Source organism: Schistocerca piceifrons, chromosome 8 (genome assembly GCF_021461385.2).
Source record: "Schistocerca piceifrons isolate TAMUIC-IGC-003096 chromosome 8, iqSchPice1.1, whole genome shotgun sequence".
Classification (NCBI taxonomy): Eukaryota; Metazoa; Arthropoda; class Insecta; order Orthoptera; family Acrididae; genus Schistocerca; species Schistocerca piceifrons.
Genome location: NC_060145.1, coordinates 334,815,846 through 334,828,134, shown reverse-complemented (window position 1 = coordinate 334,828,134; position 12,289 = coordinate 334,815,846). Strand labels below are relative to the sequence as shown.

Here is a 12,289-nt window from a genome sequence, read left to right as displayed (position 1 = left end):
TTCCATATCTAGGCATAAATGACAAACATTATGTATTTACTGACATACTCGTCTATATGACAAATATGCTCTCCCAAAGACTAGATGAGCTTAGACAGCTCATGAATCTCAGACACTAAATATCTGGCATAGACACATGACAAACCATCCCTGAAAATCAGATTGCTTACATTTAGAAGTGGAAAAGAGGCAATATATCTGTGAGAAACACTAACCTCAGGCATTAAATGACAATAGACACATATCAGCTATCCTTGAAATATATTTGTGTGACACAAAGTTGAAGGCAAATTAAAAGCTGCAACTGATCCCATTGTCCCAGTCAAAAAAATAAACCGAAATCTTATGCACATTACAATATTACGCATGTTACTGCCAATACCATATGGAAGAATTCATCATGGGTATCTGATCACCATTTACTGGATTCAATGGCATTATATTCTAAATGATTGGGCTTATTACAGATACATTGCTGCTGCCCATAACAACATATACTCAACCACTCTTTGGCTGCAAAGATTTTCGTGTGGTCTGGAAACTGGTAGTTGTCAAAACACTTCGCAAGACAGATGCTACCACAATATCCTACAACTATCACCCCATTTCTATTCTTCTGGCATTGTCCATTACCTTAGAATATTTAGTCCACAACCAGCTTACCAACTACATAAATACCTAGTACATAAATAACAACCAGGCTTCCATAAGCACTGCACCACATCATCATCTTTAATAAAAGTAACCTATGCCCTGTACAAAGAAGAGGTGCCTATAATATCCTTTTTAGATTTTAGCAAAGCCTCTGACACTTTACTAATACCTTACTCACCACACTGAATAACCTAAAATTTCCTCCAAGTTCAGTACAATGGTACAGTAGTACCTGACATCACCAACAATGAGTCACATTCATGTCTGGGTACACACAGTTGCAGTGGCAGCAGGTAGTATCACACATCCCCCAGGATTCGGTTGTTGTTGTTGTTGTTGTTGTGGTCTTCAGTCCTGAGACTGGTTTGATGCAGCTCTCCATGCTACTCTATCCTGTGCAAGCTTTTTCATCTCCCAGTACCTACTGCAACCTACATCCTTCTGAATCTGCTTAGTGTATTCATCTCTTGGTCTCCCTCTACGATTTTTACCCTCCATGCTGCCCTCCAATACTAAATTGGTGATCCCTTGATGCCTCAGAACATGTCCTACCAACCAATCCCTTCTTCTAGTCAAGTTGTGCCACAAACTTCTCTTCTCCCCAATCCTATTCAATACTTCCTCATTAGTTATGTGATCTACAAATCTAATCTTCAGCATTCTTCTGTAGCACCACATTTCGAAAGCTTCTATTCTCTTCTTGTCCAAACTATTTATTGTCCATGTTTCACTTCCATACATGGCTACACTCCATACGAATACTTTCAGAAATGACTTCCTGACACTTAAATCAATACTGGATGTTAACAAATTTCTCTTCTTCAGAAACGCTTTCCTTGCCATTGCCAGCCTACATTTTATATCCTCCCTACTTCGACCATCATCAGTTATTTTGCTCCCCAAATAGCAAAACTCCTTTACTACTTTAAGTGCCTCATTTCCTAATCTAATTCCCTCAGCATCACCCGACTTAATTAGACTACATTCCATTATCCTTGTTTTGCTTTTGTTGATGTTCATCTTATATTCTCCTTTCAAGACACTGTCCATTCCATTCAACTGCTCTTCCAAGTCCTCTGCTGTCTCTGACAGAATTACGATGTCATCGGCGAACCTCAAAGTTTTTATTTCTTCTCCATGAATTTTAATACCTACTCCGAATTTTTCTTTTGTTTCCTTTACTGCTTGCTCAATATACAGATTGAACAACATCGGGGAGAGGCTACAACCCTGTCTCACTCCCTTCCCAACCACTGCTTCCCTTTCATGCCCCTCGACTTTTATAACTGCCATGTGGTTTCTGTTCAAATTGTAAATAGCCTTTCGCTCCCTGTATTTTACCCCTGCCACCTTTAGAATTTGAAAGAGAGTGTTCCAGTCAACATTGTCAAAAGCTTTCTCTAAGTCTACAAATGCTAGAAACATAGGTTTGCCTTTCCTTAATCTTTCTTCTAAGATAAGTCGTAAGGTCAGTATTGCCTCACGTGTTCCAGTGTTTCTACGGAATCCAAACTGATCTTACCCGAGGTTGGCTTCTACTAGTTTTTCCATTCGTCTGTAAAGAATTCGTGTTAGTATTTTGCAGCTGTGACTTATTAAGCTGATAGTTCGGTAATTTTCACATCTGTCAACACCTGCTTTCTTTGGGATTGGAATTATTATATTCTTCTTGAAGTCTGAGGGTATTTCGCCTGTTTCATACATCTTGCTCATCAGATGGTAGAGTTTTGTCAGGACTGGCTCTCCCACGGCCGTCGGTAGTTCCAATGGAATATTGTCTACTCCGGGGGCCTTGTTTCGACTCAGGTCTTTTAGTGCTCTGTCAAACTCTTCACGCAGTATCGTATCTCCCATTTCATCTTCATCTACATCCTCTTCCATTTCCATAATATTGTCCTCAAGTACGTCGCCCTTGTATAGACCCTCTATATACTCCTTCCACCTTTCTGCTTTCCCTTCTTTGCTTAGAACTGGGTTTCCATCTGAGCTCTTGATATTCATACAAGTCGTTCTCTTATCTCCAAAGGTCTCTCTAATTTTCCTGTAGGCGGTATCTATCTTATCCCTAGTGAGATAGGCCTCTACATCCTTACATTTGTCCTCTAGCCATCCCTGCTTAGCCATTTTGCACTTCCTGTCGATCTCATTTTGGAGACGTTTGTATTCCTTTTTGCCTGTTTCACTTACTGCATTTTTATATTTTCTCCTTTCATCAATTAAATTCAATATTTCTTCTGTTACCCAAGGATTCGGTATTAGGTTCAATTATACTCTTCTCAATCCATCCAAAAATCGATTGGTCCTCGTTCGTCATTAGCCCGAAACTTTGAGAATCTCTCCCGTGTTTAATGGAACAAACAGGAAGAGTCTAGGAGTGGTAATACATGAGAATCTAAACTGGGCTGGGCACATAACTACAATGTGCGAAAGGCATCGGCATCTCTTCATGGCCTACAAAAATACGAAGAACCCTTCCCTCTTGACCTGAAAAAAACTCTGATTTAACTAATTCACAGCCACCTCTCTCTAGGTAGGTTTGTAAAAACCTCAATTAAGAAGTTTATAGTCATGAAAACATCTCACATATTTCAACATGACAGCATCTAGATCCTGACCACATAAACACAACTACATTTCTTTGCTCTCCATCACAGTGTATAAACATAAACTGACTAAGGTGCAGTTGGTCAACTTCAGTATTGTGAGCCACTGTGGCTTACTGAAAATTTTACCGCAAGAGTAATTTTCTTTCAACAGTTCTTTTCCAAAGAATGATATAAATTTCAAACTGAGATTGTTCAAGGTTTACATAAAAGTTTTATGAGCCATAACAACAAAACTTTATTAAAACGAGGTAGCCCATCATCTTATTTAGCACTTCTAATTTTATTTGCTCCCCAGACATTGAAAGTGGAGATAAATTATTGTGTACTTACATGTTCAGTGATTGAGTCAAGTGATGATGTGGCTTCATCAAAAACAAGTATTGGGGCACCTTTCAGCACAGCTCTCGCTATGGCTACCCGCTGTTTTTCGCCACCTGACAGTTTCAGTCCTCTCTCACCAACCTTTTGAAAACAATAACAGAAAGTTGAAATTAAAATATTTCTTCCAAGTACTCATTATTGTACTAGCCAAAATAGAACAAATTTACCTGTGTGCAATAGCCCTGTGGCCACTGCTGGATGGAATCATGCAAGTCTGCTAATCTTGTTGCTGCGTAAACATCTTCGTCTGATTTTTTGAGGTTTCCATAATGAACATTGTACATGATTGTATCATGAAACAACACAGAGTCCTATGAAACATAGTTTACACATTAACTTCTTTTCCTATGGCATCTATAATTCTAATATACATTATGTCAAATATTGATCCAAAATCCTATTAAGCATAAAATGTGTTGATTCTCTACAAATTTAAGTAACAGAGTTAGCAATGGTAGCTGCTGACCTTATAGTAGAGAGAGGCACTAAGTGTAGGGCAAGCACAAAGAAAAAATGAAACCTTGTAGTTCAGATAATGGACTAATTAGACAAACATATGTACACTGCTACATTGTCCTGGCACTGTAGCTGGACTGTACTCTCAAGAAGAATTGAAGAATAACCATGTTCTAATTCTTATTTGTGACCAGATCTGCCACTTAATGCCTCCCACTATAAATACATCCATTATTTTCACTCATTCTCTTGTGATTGTTTCACGCGCCATATTCCAGGAGGGAGAGGGAGAGGGGTGGGGGGAGGGGGAGGGAGTTGTTGATGGGATTAATTAGTAAGAAGTATACCTGTGGTACAATAGCAATGGACTTTCGCAGACTGTCCAGATCAACATCACGGATGTCCTGTCCTCCCACCAAAATCTGCCCAGTTTGTGGCTCAAAGAATCTGTAGAGCAACCTTACAATAGAGGACTTTCTGCAAAAAAAGAAAGAATAATTACATATTTAATACCTACCAAGAAAATTTTATATATTCAGGTGATTCAACTATATATGTAAATTAGAGCTAACAGGATACATACCCAGTACCAGAACCACCAACAATAGCAACTTTGCTACCAGCAGGAATGGAGAATGAGAGTCCATTGAGAACACTTTTGCCAGGTCCATACGAAAAATGTACATCTCTGAAATCAATAGTTGCCGTTGATGGGGTAAGTGACAACACTGGAGCCCCAGGTTTTGTCTGAAGAAAACAGAAACCACTCTGATACAATTCTGAACTGGCTGTGTAATCCCATCATATATCTCCCTTGTGAATAGATGTTCAGTCAAAATTACATATGCTGCTCTTCAATGAAAAAACTCACAAAACTTAGGAAAAGTTGGGTCTTTCCTATGAAATATTTAACCACAGTTCTAATCACGCATGTCAAGTAGTAAAAATACTATGAGAATGAGATAATTAGAAGAATTAAACACACTCAAAATTATCAAATTAAAGGATGATATGATGTTCCATTCAAACAAAACAAAATTCAGTACTTCCTAATGAAATACCAAAACTGTAGGAAACAGTGTGTCTCTAAAAGAACCTCAAAGCACATTACTATGCTGATTAGATAAGTGAATCTAGTAATGTTAGTAAAACAGCCTGAACTATAGTATATTAATACAAGGAATGCCAGCCTGCAGTAATATAGCACAGCACTAAGGGGAAAGGAAGTGTTGCCATGTGAGCCAAATACAATATGTGAGACTTTTATAGAAAAATATGATTCCTGAAGGGTAAAGGAGCATAAGCCAATTTCTGCAGTTTTGACTTAAAACAATATTCGTAATACTCGCAGACTGCTTCATTTGTGGAAGAATCTTTCCAGTTCTTCACCTGCCCATAGGTGATTTATGCAGTGCTAAAAACACGAGGGTGCATGTTCATTTAACACTAGGTATATCAAGCACTGTCTGGAGCAGGACTGCCCTCTTTCTTCCACAAACGAAGGACTGTCAGGTACTTCAAACACAGTTTCAAGTCAAAACTGCAGAAATTAGACTTCTACCCTTTCAGCTTTCAGGTTCACTATTTAGTAAGACAAGCAGGGGAAAATTTAGCAATAGACTCATCTAAATTGAGGAATTCCTTTTGCCTGTGGAGTGTTACAGAACATGCCCTGAAAATTATTTCAAAGCTTAAAACTATCCATTGGCTTGGATAACATTTCGTCTAGGTTACTTGAAGAATAAAAAGTGAATTAATAACAAAAACAGAGGATTAATGTCTAACATTTTCTTGACAATAAGGTTTTTAAAATACTGAGCACATACTCTGCTTGGGGATGGAAATCGGCTGTGTCCTTTCCAAATAAACCATCCCAGCATTAGCCTTATGAAACTGAGAAATTGCAGAAACCCTAAATCTGGATGGCCAGACAGTAAGATGCAGTCCTCCCATATATCAGTCCCCAGTGTTACCAATGCTCCACCTCACCTCACTCATTATGGTTGTGTGGGGCCAGCATCTACGTGATGGCTGTTACAAAACTACACTTTCTTGTAGAGGTTACTTCCACCTCTGTATAAAACTCCTGTTTCACAGTTTCAATAAGCTTTCATTCAAAATACCTTGGATAAAATAGAATCTTGTGCTCCAAAGAGATACAGTACAAAATTATTAATGGGTTTATAAAACTACTTTACATAGTGTTTCTATTGTCTATGCTAAACAGCTGATCCCACTACATTACAGCATTTCAGAAACCTTCCATTGCATATCCAGTACACACTTAAACAAAAGGGCCCACAATACAATACAAAGGGGAAAGGACACACTCAAATAGTAATTCAAAACATAATTTGCTATCACACACTGTGTACTGAATATACATTGTAATTTTGCTGAAGCTGAACCTTTTTACACAATTCAATCTGAACAGGTTTGTTCGTGCACTTTGAAGATTATGTCTTACTCACTATGTGATATAGTATTTACTAATACTACTTTCTGTCTTCAGAGATCCAGCTTTTCATGTCTTTTGCATGTTTTGTCTGTATCCTGTCATTATCAGTACAATTAACAATTAATTATTTGCGATGTATTCACCGCAGGGGAGATTTAACAATAAGGTATCTGAAAACCCACCATATAAAGAGGTGACCAGAAATGAAGCTTACCAGGGTTTTAACTGTAAAAGTGCCATGAAATAGATTGTATGAACATTCCTAGAAGGAGATACTACAATGATTTATTTTAGCAATGTTTTGAGATAATTATGCTCCATCCATGGAAAAAGACTAAAACAATGGAAACTAACAGGAATGTGTTAACGAAGTGTGACTAAATACCAGGAATGATGTAAAGGGCAAATAAACATCGCTAATCTTCCTCATTGAAAACATTAACCTTGCATAGCTTGAGGTAAAATGTCTGACTAAGATAGCTTACATTGTTTGCTGTAAAAGGATGAGAGGTATGGAGCGTTTATTCGAACACAGAGTACAGTCAGTATTCATAACTATGCTTAAACATGATATCTAAATAAACAACAAGAGTGACAACTAAGTGTGAATTTTATTCCATAACTGCAAAGCCATACATTTTCAGAGAAAAAGCGGATCTGCTATTGTCCAGTAGCAGAATTAAACTAGAAGGAAAGCAAGTTTTCAAGATGCAGCAATTGTAAATTGTAATAAAAATTTGATAGAAGTCAATAGCTTGTGGGAGTAAGGAAGAACTGAATGAATGGCCACTGCCAAACTGTGACAGGAACAAAGTTTACCAGCAGAAAACTGATGAGTACAATGTGCTCAATTTCGATGGCTCCTTCACAACCTGCACCATCTAATTCCTTCCTCCCAGTACCAGCTTCTCTGAATTTCACAGGCAGATGATGTCTTTGCAACACATTCTTTATTCCCATAATCCTCCCAGTCTCAATCTCCACTAGCCCTCTACCCCACCTCCATCCTGCCCCAGGAGCCGAACTTCACACTGACTTCCACACCACGCCCTCTTCTTCACAGTCTCTCTTTCCTCTGTTCTGGAACGCCCTCTCAATCCATTCCTCCACACCATCATCGTGTGCAGCATGAACTCACTGGTGCCAGTGTCCATGTCCTATTTCTATCCTTTGCACACACATCAGCAGTCCTCCTCCTACCCTCCCTCTCTCCTACTCCCCATGTCAAAACTTGTTCATAGTAAGTCTCATGTTTCCTTAGCCTTCCTCTTGAAAAGATCATGATGAATGAACTTACAAGAGCTATACTACTTTGGCAAATGACCTGTTGATGTCCTATAGCACTGATCCAATGATTCAAGTGCTGTGACAAGCAACTCCCAAAAAACACATCATCCATTACTACTAAAAATGACAAAGCTATTCCTATAGCTTGTTATTCTGTCAAGTACTAACTTTTTAGCAGTAAAGGACTTCACTGGTCTGAATCTGAACATTTTTTAGCCCTTAACGAAATGTGAAATAAAATTCAATTTCCTTACCATTCATTGACAGTGATGCAAAATAAAGTACAACACATACCGTATTTACTCGAATCTAAGCCGCACTTTTTTTCCGGTATTTGTAATCCAAAAAACCGCCTGCGGCTTAGAATCGAGTGCAAAGCAAGCGGGAGTTCTGAAAAATGTTGGTGGGTGCCGCCACAACTAACTTCTGCCGTCGAATATATGTAGCGCCACACAGGCATGCTTTGTAGGCACAAAGAGAAATACTGGCACCAAAATCTCTGCGTCAGTAAATAAATTAAAAAAAAAAAGTGGAAGACGAGCCTTTTTCCTCCGCCCAGAGTTTCGACCACTGCGTTTTGGTACATTATCCAACGAAGTAAATACAAATTCTGTATTGTTGATCTTCGAATGTAGCAGCATTTCAATGTTCTACGAAAATCCGACTGGCAAGACTGTTTGGGATGTTTGTCAATATGGCCAACTCTACGTTCTGAATTTTTTCCTACCTGTGAGAAGAGATGGTTGCTAATAGGAGCTTTTATGAATTGTGAATCACATGTAATATTCTCTTCGCCATAAGATTAATACGAAATAAAACATTTTGCCATGTATTGTTTCGTGTTTGCTACTATCTCATTTAAATCCTGTCTGCCTAATAAACTACGAAACTAGAGTGAGACAACAGCAAACGCTGAAGAATTTACATATCATGTCATGTTTATATTCATATTATTCTTATGCCTGATAGTGATACAGTCAGAAATGAAGCACGGCAACTGACTAGATTTTTAAATCTAAGATGACTAATTTCTGTGCAGAATGTAATGAACTAAAGAGGCGCCTGCAAAGATTTTCAAATGGAGAAAAATTTTCGGTAAAATTTCGTTCGGAACATCATCTATCATACGCAGTCTATTATTTGGTTCTTGTTGATCATTATCAAAGAAAGAAGTAGTGTAAGTAACAACAAATGTTTCGCTAATGAGACGACTCCTCTCTATTTTTTATTTGTAAGCGGCGGTAACGCACACAAAAGCAAGCCACGCTGCGAGCGGCGACAGGCCGTAAACACGCACTATCAGAATGCGACAAACAATGCATGACACAGTACAGTAATGCATTTTCAGCTTAGAGTGACGTAAACACCTATAACAAAGAGAACGGCACTTATCAGATCAAAGAAAAATAAGCTATCAGTTCAAACCAGATGAAGCACGTGAAAAAGGAAGGATGTTCGTATAAATACGGATGGAGCACGTGACGCGTAGCAGTGGCTACCGGGTAAACCGTAACTGCTAAGCTTACGACTCGAACCAAACTACTGCAGCTGTATCGTCATTCATTCGACCTAAATTGTGTCTCATATTACAACTAGGCGAACTTTGTTTCGATTTGGAGGTGCGACCTAAAACTTTTCTCTCCCCTTGAATTTTGAGTCTCAAATTTCAGGTGCGGCTTAGATTCGGGAAAAATTTTTTTCCTTGACTTCGAGTTTCATTTTTCAGGTGCGGCTTGGATTCGAGTAAATACGGTATTAGCTAATAAGGGAGAAATAAATATCTAATGAGGTATAAGGTTAGTAATAAAATTTTAATTATGACCTCAAAAAAAAAAATCAATCTGTTGCCATGAAATTTGGTGACAGTGTTACAGCAGATAACTAGAGGGAGACCTAAGTTGTGTAAAAGTCTGTATTTTGATAAAACAGGAACTGTATCACCTGGAGTATCACCTCACAGACTCTGTGGAAGGCCAGCCACCCAATGGTTTCTTCATCTGAGTGCAGAAAGCAGTCATCAAAGTGAAGAGGAAGCAGTCACTGGGAGACAAAATTGGATAAGTATATATGACTGTTTCCTACGCAGAGTGAGTTGGGGAACCGTCTTTGAGCAAAATAATCCCACTGGACACCTTCACGTGACGCTTTAACAGCCCCCCACAACTCCATCAAGAGGCTTTGGTAGTATGCTCCTGTGATGATTTGCCCCCTATGAGAACAATCTGTTAACACCACATGGTAAACGTTCCAAAAACTCAGGACCACCTTCCACAATGCTGGATCCATTTTCATGTTTTTCAGTGGGGCTGAATCCACGTGTTTCCACTGCTTGCTTCACTTCTTAGTCCTGGGTTCAGATATCTACAGTGATTACATGGCTAAAGTAGTAAGCTGGATTGGCCTGATACAGCTACAATATTTCTGCTGCTTCCTCAGTTCCACAGGCTTGTTAAACAGTTGTGAGCAGCTATGGAATGCAACAGGCAGTGGGCTTTGTCATGACCAAAATGTCAAGAAGGTGTGAAGTCATCCATGACAGATTTTTCACTTTGTCCTCTATCAATTCATTTGTTATATGCTGGTCTCCAAACACTCCCCCCACCCCCACCCCCTCTTCTTTTGAAATTCCCATTTCTTCACAGCAAGAAGGTTTGTAACTTAACTGTTCATCATTCACACTTAGCTGACCTCTCTGGAAGCATGTGTGCCAGCAGGCCTCTGTGCCATATGATGATATACTTCACCAGATCAGCAAAAGTTGCTCTGCCTGTTTGCCTATCAATTCAGAAAATGAATTACTGCAGAATACTCCACTTTCTCAGTGGGCTGCACCATTTTGTTTTGGCTACTCTAGTGGTGTACTATAGTACTGTAGCACGAGTATTTCATTGTGTACCAGGACAGCACACAGCAATTTTCCCTGCATGGTGTTTCATCTCCAATGACAGATACACCATCAGAGACTATAACAACTCAGAAAACAAATACAACCTCAAACTGACCTTAATTGTGATTGTAACTGCTTTCTGAGTTGTTATAGCCTCTGATGACGTCTCCAGCACTGGGGACTACGCACCAGTCAGAGAAATATGCACTGTAAAAGAGCCTGATGCCCATAAAACAATAATCACTATGAATAAAACTGAAAATTAATTATGTAACTTATTTTTTTGTTAGGCTGATTAAAACAACTCCTTATGCCAATAATAACAAAAGCCTAAAATAGTGGAAATCAGTTCAAAGGCATAGACATTTGTAGGAAAATTAACATTATTGTTTGGAATAGTTACACACAGCGTATATAAGATTCAGGGGGTAGATGGTGGAACTCAATATAAAGACAGTTAACACACTGCAGTGTTAGTATGTGCCTTTCCTGCATATAGCAAACAGACACCATTAGTGACAGTGTGTGTTGTGCACATAAAACACTTGTGATAATGCCACGCAGAAAACAGTTAACATGGTGAAACAATGAAATGGGACACACCAATCATCAAATTGACAACCAGTTGATTTGTTCAAGTACAGTCACTGATAATTTCATTAGATTGTGGGCATGGTATAGACAGAACAGAAAATATGGGGAAAGCAGAAAATTGCAATTTGTTGCTGATTTACAATTGCCAGTAACTGCCAGACATGTACAACAAATTTTGTCCAATGAAAGCACCTTGCATTCAAGAAACGACTGGAGAAACCTGCTCTAACGCACATACGAAACAAGCTAGATTGGAGTTTGCTGAAAAACATATGTGATGGACTTGAGAATGGAATAATGTGATCTTCAATGCTGAGACGAAGTTTAATTTGGATGGTCCCGATGGATTTCAATATGACTGGCATGATCTGAGAACAGAGCAGCAGGTAAGAATGAGCAGAAATTTTGGTGGTGGAAGTGCTGTGATTTAGGCAACATTCTTCAATAAAGGTAAACCACCCATTGCTCGGGTGAACATTAGAATGAACTCTGTATATGTTAACTGAGATGCCAGAGACAGAACGGATTTGAATGTATCAGGGCCTAGAGGACAAAAGTCTAATGTCTCAACAATATAACACATCTAAGCAAGTTTCTGCATGACAAAAAAGTGGTTTGATGATAGGGATATTGATGGCTTACCCTGGCCTCCATGTAGTCTGAATTTCAACCATGTGGAAAATCTTTTGAGGAATACTTGCATGTTTATAGCAATGGAAGGCAATTTGAGGCCAGAAGTGAGCTGAAAGGAGCAGTGCACGAAAAGATGGTTACAATTTCACTGCAAGAATTACAAACCCTAACAAAATCAATGCCAGAGAGAATTTTTGAGGTAATTAGGAAGAACAGAGGTTGGGCAAAGTACTAATAGTGCAATAATACATGACAGTGAGTCGTGTTCTACCAATTTCCATCTAGGAAATGCAAATGCCTTATTTTGTTACTTATGTTATGAAGGAAACTACG

The 12,289-nt window shown here is 38.8% G+C and overlaps 1 protein-coding gene across 1 annotated transcript in view; it reads right to left on the bottom strand.

The window, feature by feature from the left end:
- The window catches only part of LOC124711139 (iron-sulfur clusters transporter ABCB7, mitochondrial), an 87,282-nt gene that overhangs the window by 15,617 nt on the left and 59,376 nt on the right, over positions 1-12,289 (bottom strand). Inside the window, exons 9-12 of the mRNA XM_047241034.1 lie at positions 4,681-4,844; positions 4,445-4,574; positions 3,809-3,952; positions 3,591-3,722 (exon numbers count right to left, since the gene is read on the bottom strand). Of these exons, the coding sequence (XP_047096990.1) occupies positions 3,591-3,722; positions 3,809-3,952; positions 4,445-4,574; positions 4,681-4,844 (570 nt within the window). The remainder of the gene's footprint in view (positions 1-3,590; positions 3,723-3,808; positions 3,953-4,444; positions 4,575-4,680; positions 4,845-12,289) is intronic.